We start from the raw sequence: 24,064 nt of genomic DNA, 5'->3' as shown, positions 1-24,064 counted from the left end.
TAGCTGCGACGGTGCAGATGCCAATCCTGGACATACACACACACACACACACAAAAACACACACACACACACACACACACACACACACACACACACATACACACACTCAGTTTTATATATTAGATAAAGAATTTTTCTCTGTGTTTGTGCTTATTTACTTTCGTTTTCAGGTTTGTGTGATGCAGGTATCTCATAGAGGCCTGTACCATCACTAACCTAGGGTTTAGTAGCAGCTGTGCGCTGTTATTAACCCCTTATTATCCCGATTGACACCACTGCAGGCCAATGGGAAAACCCGGTATAACACCGGGATTTTCACATCTAATAGATGCGGCAATTCCAGGCGGCTGTGGGCTGAGAATACCAGCCCCCAGCCGGCTTTATCTTGGCTGTGCATCAAAATTGAGGGAGACCGTGGTTCCTTTTCTTTTGATACACAGCCAAGATAAGCACAGGGCTGGGGCTGCAGCCTGCTTTTCTGTGCTGGGTATCACAATACTGGGGGGGGGACCTGCACCAATTGTTTAAATTGTAAAAATTTCAGGACCAAATTTGTATCTCTTGGCCCAAAAATGGTGGAAATTTTGTGCTAAAGTCTGCTGCAGACGATTTCAGTACCAAATGTGCACCTCATGGCACAAAACCATGGCAAAATCGTGGCAAAAAGCCAGAACAAAAAAAAAACGCGGCAAAAACCGCGCCAATAATTGGGGCAAAAAAGCGGAAAAAACCGAGGCAAAAAAAATGTGGCAAAATAAACGCGTTTTTTTACCAGGAGGTGTAGATTGGATGCAGGAATATGGTGTAAAAATTTCAGCAACAAATTTACACCCCTTGAGCCAAAAAAGAAGAAAAACATTTTTTTTATGCCAGGAGGTGGAAATTTGGTGCTGAAATCTGGTGCAGATGATTTCAGCACCAAATGTGCACCTCCTGGTACAAAACCGCGGCAAAACGCCAGAACAAAAAAACGCAGCAAAAACCATGGCAAAAAAAAATCGTTAAAAAGTGGGGGTTTTTTGCCAGGTGTAGATTGAATGCAGGAATATGGTGTAAAAATTTCAGCACCAAATTTGTATTCCTTGCCCCAAAAATGGAAAAAAAATTCAGCACAAAATCTGCATCTCTTGGCCAAAAAAAACTATGATTTTCTGCTAGGAGATGCAGGTCTGTGAACTCAGTGCCCCTCACCGGAGGTCAGGTTACCTGTGATCACAGGTGAAGGACAATGGGAACCTCTAGCTGTGACTGCAAATGACCTGAGTCACGTCACCGCTCATTGCGCAGCTCATACATTCTCTGGAGCTAACAGCGAGTGGTCGTTTTCTATGGCTGCTCTCTGTGTTATTCAGATGTAGCAGAGCTGGATGCGGCGTGGGACCTCGTGTGGATTACGCTGGACCTGGAGAGTGGTGGGGGTTAATAAAGTGGTGAAGGAGGGTGCGTTTTTGTATTTTATTCCAAATAAAGGATTTTTTCAGTGTCTGTGCTTATTTACTTTCATGTACAGGTTAATGATGGAGGTGTCTCATAGATGTCTGTGCCATTGTCGCGGGCGGAGGAGGGGACGCCACGCTCTCCCACTGCTCGGGTCCGTCTGCCGCTGCGGCTGCTGCGGCCTGCTGCTGCTGCTTGGTGGCTCGAGCGATGGGCCGGATCCCGGGGACTCGAGCAGCGCTCCTCGCCCGTGAGTGAAAGGGGATTGGGTTTTGGGATAGTTTATTGTCCGTGACGCCACCCACGGTTGTGGTGATTAAGTGGACACCACCGCTGCTTTGTCTGGGGAGCCCGGGAGTGATGGTATGGAGCAGCCAGTTGTTGATTTGCCCCTCCGTGGGTAGGGGGTTTGGTGGTCCCGGGGCCCAGTGATGGGGTTGGTATGGTGGACAGGCGGGTATGGGGCCTGTGGAGGTGCAGGGGCGCAGGGGCAGCGCTGTGCCGCACGGCACGGAGGTACTCACTCAGCCAGTAAACACGACACAGTTCTCGGTAAACAAACGTCTGGTTGGACGGGTCCCTCGGACGGTTACGGTGCTGATGTTCCCTGCAGTTAGCGGTGACGGTCTCTTCCCTGCACCTATGTAAAGTCTTTTTGGTAGCGATGGGTTCCCACCGGTTACCCGCTCCCTGACCTGGACATGAGCCAGAGGAGCCCCTCTCTTGCCCGCAGGCGCTGGCCCTGGGAAACTGGTGCCTTGGCGGTGGCGGTGTCTCCCCTTAACGGTCGGACTGTTGCCTTCAATCGGGACTTGGTTGTTAGGAGACAGAGGTCCCCTTCACTGACGGATTTGGCAAATTATGGCGACTCCTAGCCTTGCCGGGATCCGAAAGGCCCCTGCCCTGATGCTGACTGTTCTTCGTATACCGCTCCGGTACCGCCGGGTCACCACCCGTCCGTGGTCCTTCCGGCAACCTCCAAGCAGTCCCCCTGTAGACTATCACCGCCGTCTGCTGACCTTGCTGTCTCTCAGTCCGGGGCACACACCCGGACCAACTTCAGGCTTTCTTAACTGTTCCTTTTCTGTCACCACTCTCACTTAGTCTTCCACTTTAACTCCTCTCTCAAGCTCCTCTACCACTTCACTTTCTTCTACTTCCTCCTCCCTAGCTTGACTGCCTGGTTGTCCCGCCTCCAGGGCTGTGAACTCCTCGGTGGGCGGAGCCAACCGCCTGGCCCACCCCCTGGTGTTTCATAGTTTCATAGTTTTTAAGGTTGAAGGGAGACTCTAAGTCCATCTAGTTCAACCTGTAGCCTAACATGTTGATCCAGAGGAAGGCAAAAAACCCCCAATGTGTCAAATAAGCTCCAATGGGGAAAAAAATTCCTTCCTGACTCCACATACGGCAATCAGACTAGTTCCCTGGATCAACACCCTGTCATAAAATCTAATATACATAACTGGTAATATTATATTTTTCAAGAAATGCGTTCAGGCTCTGCTTAAATTTTACTAGTGAATCCCTCATTACAACATCATACGGCAGAGAGCTCCATAGTCTCACTGCTCGTACAGTAAAGAATCCTCATCTGTGATTATGATTAAACATTCTTTCCTCAAGACTTAGCGGATGCCCCCTGTTCCAGTCGCAGGCCTAGGTGTAAAGAGATCTTTGGAAAGGTCTCTGTACTGTCCCCTCATATATTTATACATTGTGATTAGATCCCCCTAAGCCTTTGTTTTTCCTAACTAACTAACCCCAAGTTTAATAACCTGTCTTGGTATTGCAGCCCCCCCATTCCTCTAATAATCTAGGTCGCTCTTCTATCTACCTGTAAGATTATGCTATTTATAACCTTCTATACTTTTGCTAACAAGAAATGCATCCATTCCTCTCTTAAATTCATTCAGTGAGTTGGCCATCACCACTTCCTCAGGAAGAGAGTTCCAGAGCCTCACTGCTCTTACCGTGAAGAACCCTCTTCTATGCTGATGTAGGAATTTTCTTTCCTCCAATCGAAAAGAATGCCCCCTTGTTCTTGTCATAGTCCTTGGTACAAACAGATCATGGGAGAGATCTCTATATGGCCCTCTGATATATTTGTACATATTTATTAGGTCTCCCCTAAGTCTTCTCTTTTCTAGAGTAAATAGACCTAATTTTGATAACCTTTCCGTGTATTGTAATGCACCCATTCCATTTATTATTTTAGTAGCCCGCCTCTGAACCCTTTCAAGTTCAGTAATGTCTTTCTTCAGCACCGGCGCCCAAAATTGCACACAATACTCCAAGTGTGGTCTGACTAGTGATTTGTACAGAGGGAGAATGATGTTTTCATCTCGTGCCCCCAGATCTCTTCTAATGCATCCCATCACCCTATTTGCTTTGGTGGCTGCTGCCTGACACTGGGCACTCCAATTTAGATTCTTATTCACTAAGATGCCTAAGTCTTTTTCCATGTCTGATTTCCCCAGCAGTTTCCCATTTAGTAAGTAATCGTAGCATCTGTTTCTCCTTCCCATGTGCATAACCTTACACTTATCTGTGTTAAACCTCATTTGCCATTTTTCAGCCCAAGTCTCCAATTTACTCAAATCCATCTATAGTTGCAAACTGTCCTCCTTTGTGTTAACTACCTTACATAGTTTTGTATCATCTGCAAATACTGATATTTTACTCTGTAAACCATCCACCAGATCATTAATAAATATATTAAATAGTAGGGGGCCCAATACAGACCCCTGTGGCACCCCACTAGTAACCCTGGCCCAATCTGAGTATGCACCATTAATAACCACTCTTTGTTTTCTACCACTAAGCCAGCTACCTACCCATCTACACACATTTTCCCCGAGCCCAAGCTTTCTCATTTTACTTAGCAGTCTTTTATGTGGGACAGTGTCAAATGCTTTACCGAAGTCGAGATAAATGACATCCAATGATTCTCCTCGGTCCATGTGAGAGCTTACATCCTCATAGAAGCTGATCAGGTTAGTTTGACAGGAGCGATCCTTCATAAATCCATGTTGATATGGAGTTAAACAGTTATTAACATTGAGACATTCCATAATAGTATCCCTTAAAAACCCTTCAAACATTTTACCCACAACAGATGTTAAGCTTACCGGCCTATAGTTTCCAGGTTCCCTTTTGCACCCTTTTTTGAATATTGGTACCACATTTGCTAGCCGCCAATCCAGTGGAACAGACCCAGTTTCTATAGAGTCTTTAAATAAAAGGAATAGAGGCCTGTCTATCACATTACTTAACTCCCTTAATACCCGAGGGTGAATGCCATCAGGGCCTGGTGATTTGTCAATTTTAATGTTACTAAGTCGGTTCTGCACTTCTTCCTGGGTTAGGCAGGTCATACTTAATGGGGCATTTACATGATCACTCTGCATTTCCCCTGGCATATGCTTTTCCTGTGTGAACACAGTTGAGAAAAAAGTATTTAAAACATTTGCTTTTCCCACATCGCTTTCTATGATTTTACCCTCATTATTCTTTAAAGGGCCAACACCATCAATTTTAATCTTTTTTCTGTTTATATAATTAAAGAATAGTTTGGGATTTGCTTTGCTTTCCTTAGCAATGAGTCTCTCAGTTTCTACTTTTGCTAAATATATTTGTTTTTTACACATTTTATTTTTTTCTCTATATATTTTTAATGCTTCCTCGCTGCCTTCTTGTTTTAGCTTTTTAAATGCCTTTTTCTTATTATTCATTGCCCCTTTTACATCCTTATTTAGCTACATTGGTTTTCTCCTGTTCCTAGCCCTTTTATTTCTGTATGGTATGGCTAGCCCGCAGTGGGTGTTTAATACCGATTTAAAAATGTCCCACTTATTTTCTGTGCTCCCATTTTTGAGGACATTGTCCCAATCAATTTGGCGAAGGTCTTCTCTAAGCTGATCAAACTTTGCTTTGCTGAAATTCAGCGTTTTTGTAACCCCCCTCCAAGGCACCTTACTAAAGGACAAGTGGAATTGTATTATATTGTGGTCACTATTCCCTAGGTGCCCATCCACTCGTACGTCTGTTATTCTATCTGGCCTGTTGCTTAAAATTAAGTCGAGAAGGGCTGCCCCTCTAGTTGGGCCCGGCACAAGTTGGGACAGATAATTATCCTTAGTTACTGACAGAAACCGGTTTCCTTTCTGAGATACGCAGGTTTCAGTTTCCCAGTCTATATTGGGGTAATTGAAGTCCCCCATAATAATCACCTCATTGTGATTTGCTGCTTTGTCTATTTGTTTCAATAATATATTTTCAGTAGTTTCTGTTATATTTGGTGGCTTATAACAAACCCCTATGAGGATTTTATTAGTTTTCCCTCCTTGTATCTCCACCCATAGAGACTCCACCTCTTCATTTCCCTCTTGAATATCTTCTCTTAGTCTGGGCTTTAACCCCTTCACCCCCGGCCACTAAAACACCCTAATGACCGGGCCATTTTTTGCAATTCTGACCAGTGTCACTTTGACAGGTTATAACTCTGGAACGCTTCAACGGATCCTGGCGATTCTGAGATTGTTTTTTCGTGACATATTGTGCTTCATGTCAGTGGTAAATTTAGGCCGATATTTTTTGCGTTTATTTGTGAAAATTTAGGAAATTTGGCGAAAATTTTGAAAATTTCGCAATTTTCAAACTTTGAAAATTTATGCCCATAAATCTGTGAGATATGTCACACAAAATAGTTACTAAATAACATTTCCCACTTGTGTACTTTACATCAGCGCAATTTTCGAAACAAATTTTTTTTCCGTTAGGAAGTTAGAAGGGGTCAAAGGTCATCAGCAAATTCTCATTTTTCCAACAAAATTTACAAAATAATTTTTTTAGGGACCACATCACATTTGAGGTGACTTTGAGAGGCCTAGGTGACAGAAAATACCCAAAAGTGACCCCATTCTAAAAACTACACCCCTCACACTGCTCAAAACCACATCCAATAAGTTTATTAACCCTTTAGGTGCTTCACAGGAACCAAAGCAATGTGGAAGGAAAAAATGAAAATTTTACTTTTTAACACAAAAATGTTACTTTAGCCATAAAATTTTCATTTTTACAAGGGAGAAAAGAGAAAGTACACAATACAATTTATTGTGCATGTTCTCCTGAGTACGCTGATACCCCATATGTGGTAAAAATCAATTGTTTGGGCGCACGGCAGAGCTCGGAAGGGAAGGAGCGCCATTTGAATTTTTGAACGCAAAATTAGCTGCACTCATTAGCGGATGCCATGTCGGGTTTGAAGACCCCCTGAGGTGCCTAACCAATGGAGCTCCCCCACAAGTGACCCCATTTTGGAAACTAGAGCCCTCAAATAATTTTTCTAGATGTTTGGTGAGCACTTTGAACCCCTGGGGGCTTCACATAAGTTTATAGCGTTGAGCCGTGAAAAGAAAAAATTTTTTTTTACCACAAAACGGTTGCTTCAACTAGGTAGCTTTTTTTTTCACAAGGGTAACAGGAAAAAATGCACCATAAAATGTATTGTGCATTTTCTCCTGAGTACGCAGATACCTCATATGTGGTGGAAATCAAATGTTTGGACACACAGCAGTGCTCGGAAGGCAAGGAGCGCCATTTGAATTTTTGAGTGCAAAATTAGCTGCACCTGTTAGCGGACGCCATGTCGGGTTTGAAGACCCCCTGAGGTGCCTAAACAATGGAGCTCCCCCACAAGTGACCCCATTTTGGAAACTAGAGCCCTCAAATAATTGTTCTAGATGTTTGGTGAGCACTTTGAACACCTGGGGGCTTCACAGAAGTTTATAGCGTTGAGCCGTGAAAAGAAAAAAAATTTTTTTTACAACAAAACGGTTGCTTCAACTAGGTAGCTTTTTTTTTCACAAGGGTAACAGGAAAAAATGCACCATAAAATGTATTGTGCATTTTCTCCTGAATACGCAGATACCTCATATGTGGTGGAAATCAAATCTTTGGACACACGGCAGTGCTCGGAAGGCAAGGAGCGCCATTTGAATTTTTGAATGCAAAATTAGCTGCACTCATTAGCGGACGCCATGTGGGGTATGAAGACCCCCTGAGGTGCCTAAACAATGGAGCTCCCCCACAAGTCACCCCATTTTGGAAACTAGAGCCCTCAAATAATTTTTCTAGATGTTTGGTGAGCACTTTGAACACTTGGGGGCTTCACAGAAGTTTATAGCGTTGAGCCGTGAAAAGAAAAAAAATTTTTTTTACCACAAAACGGTTGCTTCAACTAGGTAGCTTTTTTTTTCACAAGGCTATCAGGAAAAAATGCACCATAAAATGTATTGTGCATTTTCTCCTGAGTACGCAGATACCTCATATGTGGTGGAAAGTAATTGTTTGGGCGCATGGCGGGGCTCAGAAGAGAAGGAGCGCCATTTGACAGCAAAATTGGTTTGAATCATTAGCGGACGCCATGTCACGTTTGGAGACCCCCTATGGTGCCTAAACAGTGGAGCTCCCCCACAAGTGACACCATTTTGGAAACTAGAGCCCTCAAATAATTTTTCTAGATGTTTGATGTGCACTTTGAACACCTGGGGGCTTCACAGAAGTTTATAGCGTTGAGCCGTGAAAAGAAAATTTTTTTTTTTTACCACAAAACGGTTGCTTCAACTAGGTAGCTTTTTTTTTCACAAGGGTAACAGGAAAAAATGCACCATAAAATGTATTGTGCAATTTCTCCTGAGTACGCAGATACCTCATATGTGGTGGAAATAAATTGTTTGAGCGCATGGCGGGGCTCAGAAGAGAAGGAGCGCCATTTGACTTTTCAAACGCACAGACGCAGTGCACTGATCGGCCGCTGCAGGACGCACGGTCGGATGCGATAAAAAAAAGCGTCGGGGATACGTAAAAAAAAAAGTCACGCCAAAAATTGACCATGGATGCAGATCCGTTATGTGCATCCCTGATCAGCGCTTGGTGGGACGCACGGACGGATGCGATACAAAAAGCGTCGCAAATATGGAAAAAAGTCACGCCAAAAATTGACCATGGATGCCGATCCGTTATGTGCATCCCTGATCAGCGCTTGGCGGGACGCACGGATGGATGTGATACAAAAAGCGTCGGGGATACGGAAAAAAAAAAGTCACGCCAAAAATTGAGCAGGGATGCCGATCCGTTATCTGCATCCCTGATCAGCGCTTGGCGGGACGCACAGACGGATGCGATACAAAAAGCGTCGGGGATACGGAAAAAAAAGTCACGCCAAAAATTGAGCAGGGATGCCGATCCGTTATCTGCATCCCTGATCAGCGCTTGGCGGGACGCACGGACAGATGAGGTGTAAAAATGGACAGGGGATACGGAAAAAAAAAAAAAAAGTTATACTCACAGTACCCAGAGGACTAGCAGGAGGAACACTGACCAGAAGAGCTGCAGAGGAATAGATGGCAGAGAGATGGACAGCTTTACAGGAGCAGCAGGCAGATCAGCAGAATGCCCAGGAAGGACCCAGCGATGGACGCAGATGTGATCAGGCCGGTGAAGACAGGTAAGAGGACGTCGGGGGAGAGCAGAGGGGGAGAGGGGGGGGGAGTGAGAGCAGAGAGGGGGGGGGAAGCAGAGGGGGAGGGGGTAGAGCAGAGGGGGAGACCGGAGAGGGAGCTGCAGAACAGAGATAATGGGGGAGGCAGTCAGATCGCGGGGGGAGCAGATCGGGATGTCGGGGGGGGGGGGGGGTTGGGGGGAGCAGATCGCGGGGGGGGGCACGGCAGGGGCTACCATGGCAGCGCGCAGGGGCACCACGGGAGCGCGCAGGGGCACCACGGGAGCGCGCACGGGCTGGCTGCAAAGTGAGCACAGTACTCACGTGCAGCAGCGGTGACAGCTAGGGCGGCGGCGGCGGCAGCAGCGGCGGTGGCGTGGTACCACAAGTACCAGCCACTGCACGCTGCAGACATGTTGGGGGAGGGCTCGCAGGCCAGCACAGGCCTGGGGAGGGCGGCCACCGGCAAATCACACCGCCCCACTGCACACTGATTGGAGCGATTGCGCGTCATAGCACGATCGCTCCAATCAGTGCTGCAGGGGCTGGGGGAGACATGTTTGAGGTCCACCTATGATATGCTGCAGCAGCTGCGGCATCTCATAGCTGGATCTCACAGGATCGCACTAATTCGGGCATTATTTTTGCCGAAATTAGTGCGATCGATGTGGTTGGCGGTTCAGATTTGAACAGCCAATCACATCGATCGTCGATAGGGGGTGGCGATGCCGCCCCCCCTGGGGTCAAGCAAAGGTCCCCTGCTGTAAGAAACAGCAGGGGACATCATTTGAAAGCCGTTGCTATGGCCACGGCAATCAAATGAAGTTTAGGCAGTAAAATTACGTCCCTGGTCGTTAAGTCACGTTAAAATAGGACGTAATTTTACTGCCCGCGGTCGTGAAGGGGTTAAACTGGACTTTATATATAGACAGACTCCACCCCCTTTCCTTTTTTTACGATCCCTCCTAAACAATTCATATCCTTGCAGGTTAGCCGCCCAGTCATAACTATCATCTAACCATGTCTCAGTTATTCCTACTATGTCGTATTTCTCCTCATACATTACCAGCTCCAGTTCCTCCATCTTATTGGTCAGGCTTCTTGCATTGGTCAGCATGCAGGAAAGAAGTTTTGCTCCCCTTTTCTTAGCTTTTTTGTTGACAAAGTAACTTCTTTTGATGATACTGTGTCTTCTCCTGTAGAGACGGTATCATCCTGAGCTGTGCCATTTTCGTTCTCCAGCATGAGGCCTTCATATTGGTTGCTAAGCTGTGTGGGTGGTGCCGACCACTTGATCCGCTGGCTTCTTTTGGTCACATGTGTCCACTTTTCAGCCTCTGTATGTGTTCTGAAGCTTTTCTCACTTTCCATATCCTGAATTGTTGCTTCTGCCTCGTCCAAGAAGTCCTCATGTTCTTTAATTAGCTTCAAAGTTGCTATTCTTTCTTCCAGTCCCTGCACCTTTTCCTCTAAGAGGGCAACAAGTTTGCACTTTTGACAGGTGAAGTTGGATTTTTTGTGCGGCAGATCCGTAAACATGTAGCATGTGTTGCAGGTGACCATGTGGATTTTCTTCTCTTCCATAATGCTGATGTAGCGTATGACAGGCGAAAGTCGCGAGCCGTCAGGCGCGCGGTTTTGCGATGTCCTCAAACAGCGAGACCCGGCAAGTCCCAGCAATCGATCAGCTTACGGCGACTCTTCTCTTCTTAAACAGCTACAGTTATCACCACTATGAGATTGTGTTAAAACTATGCCACACTTATCTTCAGTCGCCTCCCTTTACTTCAGTACCTCGCACTCTCAGCACCTTGCTTGCTCTGGCTGGTTTATATAGTTCTACAAGGACTACTAGAAGCTGCTAGAAGCTTCTAGAAACAGGTGTGGCTAATACTACTGACTAAATCACTAGACACACTTTTTTTTTTTTTTTTTGCTTTTTCACAGTACCCCAGACAAACACAGACAACAAATCCCTAATGAAATTAAACAGTTACAGTTATCACCACTATGAGATTGTGTTAAAACTATGCCACACTTATCTTCAGTCGCCTCCCTTTACTTCAGTACCTCGCACTCTCTGTGCGGACATCAGCCCCTGGAGGAAGGCAACAAGGATTTTAGGTTAGCCTAGGTGTACCTGCCGGGAATGTGGGGTGCATGTGATGTTGTGACCTGTGACCCCTGGCTTGCCCAGGGTGTCACATTTCCCCTTAGCAAAACGCAGACCGTCCTCGGGCTGCCCGTCCAACACCGGTTTTATTATCCTTTTGTTTTTCTGCAAAGATAAAAAAACGGTAACATATATACAAGTAGAAAAACATCATCCCACATCGGGAGGCACATTTCTTAAACGTTACGGTTTTAAATGGTTAACGGTTACGGTCTCCGCTCTCTCCCACTCAAGTAACCTGGCCCTGATGCTGCCCCTAAAACCCAGGCAGCACCCCTTGACCCCAGTCCTGAACCAGTTACCCGAGCGGGATCTGTCCTTCCCCTCCAGAGGGTAGCCACCGGTTCCTGTGGTGGCTGGGCCCCAGCCTGCTCTGCTGTGGGCCCTCCCTCCAACCTGCCTCTCCGGAGGCGGTAAATGCGGAAACGGTAACGGTAACACAACTTATTTACAAGCCACTAGCGTCTGTGGTTGCCCTGCAAGTTCACGGGCTTGTCCATAGAAAGTTCTCTATGCAAACAGCTTTTTGAACCACGGGGACAACGGTGCCGGCAACGGCTGGTTGCAAATCACGGTGCAATCAGGTGACTGTTCGGTAATCAATTCTCATTTTTGCAAAAACTTTTCAAACACACTTAAAACACAGACTTCTGGTCCCAACGGGGACGGTGCAACGGTGCTCCGCTGCCGTTATTCCGAGTCCTCAACATCACCTGAGGGAGGGGGCGCGGCGCTCACACGGGACTCCTGGCTGCCCCTTAACTTTGCATCCAGCGCGAACCACCCCCTCTCCCCACAGTGCCGGGTGTACTGCATGATGTCGCCCGGCATCAGGTTACGACCGGGATGCTCCTCAGGCAGGTGGGCATTCACATCCCGCCGGGCTATAAACACTTCGGCCTCCAGGCCCGGTTCATATATAAACCCATAGCCCCGGCGGACATCAAACCGCCTCACCTGCCCTTCGTACAGCGGGCCCCGGACACGGAAAGTTGCCTGACGGAGGCTCTCTTTTTCTCTGATTGCACGGGCCACCAGCTCCGCCTTCCTTCTCTCCCGTTCACCGATTTCCAGGCCCAACGGTACCGGCTCCCTGTCCCAGTATGGCGCTGCTGCGAGCTCCGGCGCACGGGTCGGGCCCCGCAAGACCTGTCTGACATTGCCCACTGCTGGTACTCTGGGCGACAGGTCCCGCGGTGACTTGGCCTTAGACGCTGCCTTGCATCGGCAACCCGGCGCAACCTCAGCCGAGGTGTGGGGGATGGGCACAGGGGCTTTCCGCAGTTGGGCCTTCGGCACGGAGCGGGTCATCGGCGGGCCTAGTGGCGGGGTCACGGCTTCCGAGACGGGTGGCGAGGGAGGCAGCAGGGGGAGAGGGTTTGGACCGGGTCCCGCAGCCGCGATGACCGGCCCTTCAAGGGCATCGGGGCGTGGGTCACTCACCCTCCCTTCCTCTGCTTCCTCCTCGCGTCTCCGCACAGTCGCTATGACGTCCGCCATGTCGGTCTCCCACTCCTCCATGAGGAGCTGCATCTTGACCTGCAGCCTTTGGTAGAGCTGCGCGGTCCGGATCTCCACCCACACCGCGGTTCCAGGCGCGGGGGCTACGGTGCTGCGGGACGGCATCCACATGTTGCTGGCGGCTTCTCCCAGGAACAAGATGGCTGCAGGGTCCTGGCGTCCCTGCTTTTATAGCCACATGCAGCTAGCCGCCATTCCATCTCCCTTAGCCTCTTTCCGGCCCCTCCTCTATCAGGGCGGGGTTTTGGCCTTCGCGCCTCTACTACTCGAGAAGACGCTCGAGCGGGAGCTTTTCGCGCCAAAGATGGCGACTTCCGAAATTTTTCGGCCGGATACCTCCGGCGGTCACAAGGCACACCTCTACCCAACGGCAGAGCGGTAAGATCCTGTTCGTGACGCCAAGTTGTCGCGGGCGGAGGAGGGGACGCCGCGCTCTCCCACTGCTCGGGTCCAGCTGCCGCTGCGGCTGCTGCGGCCTGCTGCTGCTGCTCGGTGGCTCGAGCGATGGGCCGGATCCCGGGGACTCGAGCGGCGCTCCTCGCCTGTGAGTGAAAGGGTATTGGGTTTTGGGATAGTTTATTGTCCGTGACGCCACCCACGGTTGTGGTGATTAAGTGGACACCACCGCTGCTCTGTCTGGGGAGCCCGGGAGTGATGGTATGGAGCAGCCAGTTAGTCTTCCACTTTAACTCCTCTCTCAAGCTCCTCTACCACTTCACTTCCTTCTACTTCCTCCTCCCTAGCTTGACTGCCTGGTTCTCCCGCCTCCAGGGCTGTGAACTCCTCGGTGGGCGGAGCCAACCGCCTGGCCCACCCCCTGGTGTGGACATCAGCCCCTGGAGGAAGGCAACAAGGATTTTAGGTTAGCCTAGGTGTACCTGCCGGGAATGTGGGGTGCATGTGATGTTGTGACCTGTGACCCCTGGCTTGCCCAGGGCGTCACACCATCATTAACCTAGGGCTTAGTTTCAGCTGTGCGCTGTTATTAACCCCTGCTATTACCCCGATTGCCACTGCTCCAAGGCAATTGAGAAGAGCCAGTACAGCACCGGAATAGTCACATCTAATAGATACGGCAATACCGGGCGGCTGTGGGCTGAGAATACCAGCCCCCAGCCGGCTTTATCATGGCTGGGTATCAAAATTAGGGGGGACCGCAGGTTGTTTTTCATTTATTTATTTAAGTAATAAAAACAAAAAAGCCTCATGCGGTTTCTCCCAGAATTACACTTGTGAGGGACTCGCGTGAGTCTGCCATGGCATCACCCAGCAAAGCCTCGCACGTGTGACTCTGGACACTGGTACACAGCATAGAAACAGCCTGGCAGCTGGGTCTGCAGCTGCGGGCTATATCTGTGCTGTCACTAGAATACAGGGACCCTACGCTGATTGTTTTATTTATTTGTTAACACCATACTGACACTTTCACTGCTTTCCCAGCCCACCATCCGTCCTGGCGCCTATGATTGGTTGCAGTCAGCTGACACACTGCCACTCAGGGTGGGGGCGCATCTAACTGCAACCAATTAAACGCGCCAGTGAGTGGGCAAAACAATGAATATTGAATTGTCGGCTCTGGAAGGGAAAAGTGTGACCCAGAAGGAATGTGCTGCCATGACACCGTCTAGGTGAGTACACCGCGCTCGCACCTATTCCCCTATCCCTTCCACCAATGTTTTTAATCTCCGGATTCTGGTCCCCATTGACTCATATGGGCACTGGATTCCGGAGCGAATCGGACTTTATTTTTAAACCACCGGTGATCCCGGTTTTTGGCCAGTTCAATCAGCTCTAATCATTGCTTCTCACACAGGAGTAGTCTGCTTGCGTTTGACAAATACTGTGTGAGATGAAATGACAGCTCTGATCTCACTGTTGAGGGATTACAAGTTGAGCACAACAGACATATTTTGATACTGACACTTTGTGCACTCATCTCGAGTTAAGGGTACTTTACACGCTGCGATATCGGTACCGATATCGCTAGCGAGCGTACCCGCCCCCATCAGTTGTGCGACACGGGCAAATCGCTGCCCGTGGCGCACAACATCGCTAACACTTGTCACACGGACTTACCTTCCCTGCGAAGTCGCTCTGGCCGGTGATCCGCCTCCTTTCTAAGGGGGTGGTTCATGCGGCGTCACAGCGACGTCACACGGCAGCCCTCCAATAGCAGAGGGGCGGAGATGAGCGGCCGGAACATGTCACCCACCTGCTTCCTTTCTCATTGCCGGTGGACGCAGGTAAGGAGATGTTCGTCGTTGCTGCGGTGTCACACATAGCAATGTGTGCTGTCGCAGGAATGACGAACTACATTGTGCCTGCAGCAGCAACGGTAATAAGGAAATGAACGAAGTGTCAACGAGCAACGATTTTCCAAGTTTTTGCGCTCGTTGATCGTCGCTCATTGGTGTCACATGCTGCGATGTCGCTAACAGCGCCGGATGTGCGTCACTAACACCGTGACCCCGACGATATATCGTTAGCTATATTGCAGCGTTTAAAGTACCCTTTAGTGTGGGAGAAATGTAGTATAGCAGAGGTGACATTGCTATGTAATATGACACAACTAATCTGCAATACTGACACGACTAATACCTTACCTGCAGGGTATTAGTCATCTGTGCTTTCTAATCATGAACAATATTAGTGTGTGAGATGTAATTATATAGGCTTGATGTTTTGTTCTCAGAAACCTGCTCTAAGCTATGGTGGCTTGGTGTTCTTCTTTTCTTTAGGTGTTGCTGCCTGCTTATTATTGGTCAGTATGATACAGTGAGTAGTACACACTGTGTGGGTCAGGGGGTGCTCTCAACCGCTAGCCTGGCTGTCCTTAGAAATACAGCAAGGGCCAAGGCTCATCCCACTATATGCCTGTACTCCTTCCCCATGGGCAGAACACCACTCAGACAACACTGAGTGACGGTACCACACTCTGGTAAGACTTTATTAGGTTACCAACAGACCACAGCATTTAGTACATTCCCAAAAAGCACAAAAGATGGCACACGTGACAGAGTCTCATCTTTCTGCTAGATCACCAAGGATTAGAACCTCTGTGACTTCAGGGCATACAAGTCCACTACTCCATCCAGCAGCACTCCACTTTTGGTGGGCACCCACTGGGAGGAGATAGCGGCAAGATTGGGAAGCTGACCGAGCACAGCAAGGTGTGTGGCCAGGTGACCGGATTGGCCTAACCTGTGTTCTCCAAACAAATTCATAGGCTAAGTGCTGGGCAGGTGAGTAGTTCTGTAATCCACCAACTGGAACTATGGTTTCTAGGCTGAACTACAGAATCCCACCGGTGACAGGAGCAGGCCCCTTTTTATATCCCTCAACTCCCAAGATTGGGGGAAGAAAAACATGGCTGTTCCTTCGTTGTTCGCTAGTTCAAATAGACTGCATAAATGTCCTCCAAATGATGCAAACTAGTACATCACAGGAGGCTGATACAATCCGTAATCATTAGGTATTTTACAAATTAGCATACAAAAAGTCTCACCTCAAAAATAGTGGCTCATGTCCCTTGACTTAAGCTGGGTTTACACACTGCAACATCGCAAACGACATCGCTGTAACGTCACCGGTTTTGTGACGCAATAGCGATGTTGTTTGCGATGTTGCAGTGTGTGAAACCTATCAGCGACCTGGCCCCTGCTGTGAAGTTGTAATCGTTACAAATCGTTCAGGACCATTCCTAGGTCCTTTGTTTCCAGCTGTGCAGCAGGCATCGCTACAAAGTTTCAGTGTGTGAAAGACTTTGCAGCGACTTTGTTAGCAACTTCCCTTTCAAAAGGCTGCTTATCAACGTCCCCAGCAACCAGCTAGGTCGCTCTGCAGGTCCGGATCGCTGTTGAGTTGTTGGCCAGGTTTGCCTGTTTGACAGCTCACCAGCGACTTAGCAGAGACTTAGGGAGGTCGCTGTTACGTCACAAAACCGGTGACGTTACAGCGATGTCCTTTCCGATGTTGCAGTGTGTAAACCCAGCTTTACTGAACAAAGCGATAGTTGTCTTCATTGACACTGAGTTGTCACATGCACCCAGTGAAAATTGTCTGATAAAACACCTCTTGAAACAAAAAAGTATAATGAAAAGTATAATTGTATAACAAAAAGTATAAAAGAAACACATTCACTACTTCTGCATATTTTGCCCACTTCTGGTTTTGGTAAATGCTGAGGTAAAAAACCCACCAAATACTCAAAATGTGCATGTGGCCTTATAGTCTTTATAGGCGCCTACATAATGGTCAACATCCTGTATTTTTGGCAGTCCCATTGGCAATGAATGTAGTGGTGGAGCGCACATGTAATCATCATATAATTCAAGTGATCACTTCAGAGAACTAGAGATCCTGTTCTCACGTTTGGTGGATCCCAGCATGGGAATCAGCAGCATTCAGAAAGTTATCACATACGTGATAACCTGCTAGGTTGGGATAATGTGTTTAAAGCAAATATAATGTATTTTTAGAGAACCATTCAACAATAAATTGACCCAATTCAGAGCTCAATAAAAAAAAAATCAAACTGTTTATTTACAAGAAATATTCTATACATTGTGCATACATAAAAATGTACAAAATCAAAATAGAAAAAGTGTTCAAATGTGTACAAACATTGTTCAAAAATGATGTTTTTTTTAAAACATTTTACATTTTATCAGATGGACGTTAAGCAAGAGAGTAAAAAAAAAAAAAAACATACCAAAAGACCATCAACGCTATAAAAAATTAGTCTGATTCCTAATTAAAAACACTAAGAATACAAAAAGATCAGGTTAAATTTATGAGTGATCCTGCAACTCAGGCTGAAAGAATACAATAGATTTATTTGATGTGGATTTTGTAGGAATCCATTACATCATGTGAAAAGAAGTCCAGAGAAATATAGCAATTCTCAACCAGCCACCCAAGTGTATGGGATAATCTTCGGAGAGCTAGAGTTGCTATTGAGCAGGTTCTCCAGCAAGATACAAGAAAATAATCAAAAACCCCTAACTCCTTTAATATTACATGTCTCCTTTCTATAATGGACACTTGTCATATGATCAATGAATTGCTCACTTGGAGACCAGTATTTAGGATTATCAGGTATAAGTGCAAGGAATCACCCACTTCAGAATCATTCACATAGTTATGCAATTTCAGCGCTTGGCAAATCCCAGGTAAAGTGCAACCCAAAGACTGGCAATGAACAATAGAATACATTTTGTGGGTGCACAGTGTACTGCTGCCAGCATTTTGCCGATGAGGCAGATGTATTACTTAAAATTCAATTCTACTGTACAATATCTTTGCACCAAATAAGTGCCACATATATTAATACCTCTGTATAAAGCTGTGCCCATGTGGTCACTTTGATCAAGTAGTAACTTACACTAAACTACTTCTTATCATTTCCCTAGATCATATTTGTCATTACTACCCCTCACCCCTTAAATCTTCTAGATCATTTGAACATAAATACAGTACAGAGGAGTCTTGTAAATACTGAATTCTCCCATTACAAATACTATACGTCTTCATATCTATCACACTATATTCTAACATGCGATCTTTGCGAAGCAACTGTCTTGCTATTCACTATGCATTTGGACCAAGTTTCCTGCAACCTGCAGTTGATTTAAAGGGAATCTGTCAGGTCCAATATGCAACCAGAACCACGAGCAGTTCTGGGTGCATATTACTAATACCTGCCTAACTGTCCCAACATTTACTAGCATACATAAAGAGATCTTTAGAAAATATATAAAATATATTTCTAAAGATCCTTTATGATATGCTAATGAGTGCAAGGACTAGTCGCAAGAAGGACATTATTTCTCCCAATTAGCCCGCCCTCTTAGCATGTTAGCACGCCCAGAGTGGTGTGCTAACATGCTATTCAAAGACCAGCGTTATCGGCATGTGCGTACCTGTGCATTGTCACAGCCTCAGACCCTGGGTTTAGGGTCAGTGCGCATGATAAGAAGTCCCGGCACTTCTGGTCATGTGCACTAGACCTCTCTGAAGCTGGGACACGTACACCCGGCTTCATAGTGCTTATGACCGGAAGTGCTCATGACACAGGTACGCGTGTCTATGCCGATGATGTTAGGCCTGTGGGTGTGCTAACATGCCAAGAGGGCGGACTAGTTGTTGGTAATACTAGTCCCTGCGCTCTCATTAGCATATGATAAAGGATCTTTAGAAATACTTTTTGTAAAGATCCCTTTATCTATGCTAGTATATGCTGGGTCAGTTAGGCAGGGATTAGAAATATGAACCCAGAACTGCTTGTGGTTCTAGGTGTACATTGGACCTGACATGTTCCCTTTAACAGTGTTAGTTCAGTATGGTGAGCAAGAGGTTTAGCAGCAGAACAAGACAGACACATTAATAGAGATGTCTAAAAGCTTCCAAATAAGCAAAGAGGAAAAAAAAAAAAATCACATTTCTAGTTAGTTCATGTGCAAAATAACAAAGTCTCAGAAGGAGAGGCCTAAAAAGCTGTCTTTGTGTATGGACACATCTCATTGGTATTCCTTTTTTTTAATTAACACTATGGTTACATATTTTAGTGGTATTTTTGGATTACCAAAAGCAAAACGGTATTAAGAGTCTAACATCCAATTACTGGCTCACATTTGCCTTTCTAAACAAACATCTATCATTTTCTGCCTCCTATAAGCCCTATTTATATAGCTAGCCCAAGAGACAAATACTTTATTAACACTTCATGTAATATTTCTCTTTGTGACAACATGTTAGAATGGATTTCATATTTGTAACCATACAGTACATCATTTGTAATGTGTCCATCCAGCACGTGACCCTCTTTAGTGACATAAATTATATCTACAGCTTTGAATAGCACATAGACGTTTTAATCGATATCTCAGCTCTAGCACATCAAGGTCACACATTCAGGAAAATGTGTGGATGTATTTATAAATCCACATGAAAGCTTACAGTTTCTTAATTACATAGTAACAATATGGCACATTATGGATCGATGGGAGCAGCTCCTCTAGGACCACATTAGAATATTGATTCCCCCTTCTAACTAGAACACAATTACCACTTTCACCGCTCATAGCTGAGTTCATCTTGCTCCGAAGAAGTAGTAATAAATTCTTATTGGCTAGACATTACTATGTCCACTAACCAATAAGTTTACATTTAAAGACCAATTCCCTTCAATGGTCTAAGCAATATCTTTTTCAAGTATTGTTGATCTAACAACAGTAGCAAATTATTGCACATCATTTCCAAAAGCAATCAATGCATTCTTATGTAATGTGTTCATTTATGGGACAATGCAATGTACTGAAGCCTGGCAGAGTGACTTTTCCCTTTCGAAGAAGATTGTCTTCCGTCCCTTGGTTAATTCTTTGTATGAGCATTTTCTCATAAAGGAGCGGATGATATGCACCCAGTGTACATGCCGCATCATAATATTGCTCGTGGTAGTGGCACAGATCGGTCTGTCGGTATGAAGGTATATATTCATATACGTCCACTTTCTCACACAGGGACATCATAATAAGAATACCTAACAAATACAAGCACAGAAAGAAAACACGTAAAAAACAGAGGTATAATACAGAAGGATATATATTAACTTCCATCAAGATTCTTCCACCCTGTTACATAAGTGCAAGATCTAGATTTTTTAAGAAAATATGTTAATCAGATTGAAAAAAGGATCCCCTGGTCAGCTGTTGTACATTTCTAGAACCTGACAGCAGTTCTTATTTATGATTCTTTAATATTTTATTTAATAAATAACCTATGAAAGTGTGATTGGTTTATGGAGTCCCCATCTACTAAGAATGAGGGCTTAAGTGGCTCTCATTTACCTCAATAGAAAGTAAGGACGAAGTGTATCGAGGATGATAACCATTATTCTTAGAACCATCAGACTCCCATTGATCACATTTTATAAAAAAAATGTAAGACATGAAATTTTAGTGTAAAGGTGGATCAACATATAGTAACACTCAAAATAGTCAATGATTTTTTAAGTATCACAACCTAACATCAAAACTTTGGATATAAACCACTGCCAGGATACTATATGGCTTAGAAGAAATAATAAGAATTCCATCAGTAGAAACCAGTCATGGTCTCCTTGCTATTAGCACAACTACTTTGCCTTGACTAATGTCCTGTCCACTGTACAAAGTCCGTACTAGTTCTACTGACCAAGACGTTATTGAAAGTAGAGTGAGTGAACTAAAGGCCCCGTCACACGCAACGACTTATCTAACGATATATCGCCGGGGTCACTAATTCCGTGATGCACATCTGGCATCGTTAGCGACGTCGTTGCATGTGACACCAACGAACGGCCGTTAACGTTGATCGTTGACACGTCGTTCACTTTTAAAATATCGTTGATTGCTGAGGTCGCAGGTTGTTTGTCGTTTCCGTAGCAGCACACATTGCTACGTGTAACACCGTGGGAATGATAAACTGCAGCTTACCTGCCGGCAATGAGGAAGGAAGGAGGTGGGCGGGCTGTTACGGCCGCTCATCTCCGCCCCTCCGCTTCTATTGAACGGCCGCTTATTTAGAAAGGAGGTGGTTCGCCGGCAACAGGGACGTCGCTAAGCAGGCGTCCCAACACGTGTTTCGCATTGATGTGCTTCGTCGGGGGACAGATGACCCCGACAAAGCACATCAACGAGAAACACGTGTTGGGACGCCGGTCCCCACATGTTAACCCGGCATCTGACGGTAACCAGGCTTTGGTAAGTGGCGCTGCTTTCTATTGTCCTAGACATAGAAGTACATTTTGACTCTTGATGAGTCCATTACTATTATTGATGCAGCTCTGCTTTTGCTCTGGGCATTATGCCCATATGTAATTGAGGTTACCATGTTTTGGAGTTAAAAACTCCTTTTTTTCTCCATCTATTCCGGGACACGTGGGGTTTTTTTTCTCCCTTTAGCACCTCCCCTTTCTTTTCTACATCAACTTTTATGTATTGTTATACCCTTGAGCACTTTATTCTAATAAATATTTAAAAATATTGCTCGTTTAGGAATTTTCTTGCTTATTTGGCAAATTTAAAGACTCCAATTTTTGTTTATGTATTGTCTCCAGGGAGTTGTTGCTGATATTGATTATGCGATCTGTGTGTGGTCCTTGTTTTTTTCAATATATCACTTAGGGTACCGTCACACTTTAGCAACGCTCCAGCGATCCCACCAGCGATCTCACCTGGTCAGGATCGCTGGTGCGTCGCTACATAGTCGCTGGTGAGCTGTCAATCAGGCAGATCTCACCAGCGACCAGTGACCAGCCCCCAGCGATACGTGGAAGCGATGCTGCGCTTGGTAACTAAGGTAAATATCGGGTAACCAAGCGCTTGGTTACCCGATATTTACCTTGGTTACCAGCACACACCGCTTAGCGCTGGCTCCCTGCACTCCTAGCCAGAGTACACATCGGGTTAATAAGCAAACCGCTTTGCTTATTTACCCAATGTGTACTCCGGCTACTTGTGCAGGGAGCAGGGAGCCAGCACTGGCAGCCTGAGAGCGGCGGACGCTAGTAACCAAAGTAAATATCAGGTAACCAAGCAAAGGGCTTCGCTTGGTTACCCGATATTTACCTTGGTTACAGCTTGTTGCAGGCTGCCAGACGCCGGCTCCCTGCACATTCAGATCGTTGCTCTCTCACTGTCAAACACAGCGATGTGTGCTTCACAGCGGGAGAGCAACGCAAAATGAACCAGCACTGTGTGTAATGAGCAGCGATCTCACAGCAGGGGCCAGATCGCTGCTCAGTGTCACACACAGTGAGATCACTAATGAGGTCACTGGTGCGTCACAAAAAATGTGACCCAGCAGCGATCTCGCTAGCGATCTCACTGTGTGAGAAGTACCCCTTAGTGGAGCATTTGTGACACAATCAGAGTTCTTAGATATAGGATGAAACGGAGCTCACAGAGCTAATCACGCCCGCAACGCTGATTTATATGTATGCTGTCTGTGGACAGTGAGCTGCTTATCACAGAAGGGGGCGTGGTAGGATTAGTAGGCACATGAGACCTAGTCCAGGCAATGATATCTACTGGTGGTAAAACCTTTATTATAAATAAACAGCACAGAGCTTGATAAGGGAAATATCGCTGAATTCACTGTTTTAATCCCTACATAATGTTATTTTTAGATTACATAGCAAAAAGCTGCTGACAGATTCCCTTTAATAATCAAATTTTAAAGGCAGTGTCCCTGTAATGTAGACTGTACAGTAAGTAAACTTTTTTTTAAGTATGTAAACAGTCTTAACCTTGTTTAGTCTGAACCGCAGGTATGTGCTACTCTATCCAGTTTGGAACGTTTTTCCTAACCTTCAAATAACAGAAAAAAGAGCAGAAGGTGTGGAGTAACATGTCTTTACACTAACTAAACACATGGAGTTACATTTATCATTTCCAGTTTTTTGTAAGTAATTTTTCTTTTTTGTCTTGTGGTATTCATTGCCATTTTTTGTGTCAAATTCTTCAAAATGGTGCATGTGGGTTCATCAATCTTACCCAAAAGTCCAAATTATTTTTATTTTTGTCTTTTACCTTTTTGTCTTTTTAGAGTAAAATTTTGCATGTTCTGTTAAAAGGTTGCACTCAGTTCTTTCATTTCACTATTGTACATTTGTGCAAACAATTTGCAACTTTTTAAAAACTAGCAAAAAAAAATTTGCCAACATCTGTATTGCAAAAACCTTACAATAGTGAACAGAGAAAAGAAACAGACAAAAAGTAGTAAATAGACTTAAAATGAGGCACAGCTTAAATGAAGAAACAAAACAAAAAAACAGCCTAAAAACAAGAAAATCAAGAGACATAAAATAGTCACCAATGCACTAATTGATCAGGCCCCTGCTATGTTTGTAGTATGCATCCATGGACAGGCATTAGGCTGCAGTCTACCTATGTGCATAAAACAGTACAATATGTTCAATCAATTCCATACGTAACTTGCTTCAATTTATAGAAGCTGAAGAACTAGTGTTGTCGCTAGAGCTTAAGATCCACTGAACGGGCCTATAGGCCACTTTACATGCCACAACATCGCTAACGAGATGTCGTTGGGGTCACGGAATTCGTGACGCACATCTGGCCTCGTTAGCGACGTTGTTGCGTGTGAAACGTATGAACACCCGCTAATGATCAAAAATACTCACTATATCGTTGATCGTTGACACTTCGTTCTAATCTCAAATATCATTGCTGCTGCAGGACGCAGGTTGTTCGTCGTTCCTGCGGCAGCACACATCGCTATGTGTGACACCGCAGGAATGAGGAACAACATCGTACCTGCGGCCGCCGGCAACAAGGAAGGAGGTGGGAGGGATGTTCCGGACGCTCATCTCCGCCCCTCCGCTTCTATTGGGCGGCCGCTTAGTTACGCAGCTGTGATGCCGCACACACCGC

At 45.8% G+C, this 24,064-nt stretch overlaps 2 protein-coding genes across 2 annotated transcripts in view; one reads left to right on the top strand and one right to left on the bottom strand.

Annotated features, from left to right (window-relative positions):
• LOC142291716 (pinopsin-like) overlaps nucleotides 1–24,064 on the top strand; it is a 503,008-nt gene that overhangs the window by 468,868 nt on the left and 10,076 nt on the right. The gene's annotated exons all lie outside the window — the stretch shown is intronic.
• Nucleotides 17,191–24,064, bottom strand: part of ST6GAL2 (ST6 beta-galactoside alpha-2,6-sialyltransferase 2) — a 233,829-nt gene continuing 226,955 nt past the window's right edge. The window contains exon 7 of the mRNA XM_075336454.1: nucleotides 17,191–20,172. Coding sequence (XP_075192569.1) covers nucleotides 19,910–20,172 — 263 coding nt within the window. The 3' untranslated portion in view covers nucleotides 17,191–19,909. The remainder of the gene's footprint in view (nucleotides 20,173–24,064) is intronic.

This window comes from Anomaloglossus baeobatrachus, chromosome 2, assembly GCF_048569485.1.
Source record: "Anomaloglossus baeobatrachus isolate aAnoBae1 chromosome 2, aAnoBae1.hap1, whole genome shotgun sequence".
In the NCBI taxonomy this organism is placed as follows: Eukaryota; Metazoa; Chordata; class Amphibia; order Anura; family Aromobatidae; genus Anomaloglossus; species Anomaloglossus baeobatrachus.
The sequence above is the reverse complement of the archived record's forward strand: the minus strand, read 5'-3'. Positions and strand labels throughout refer to the sequence as shown.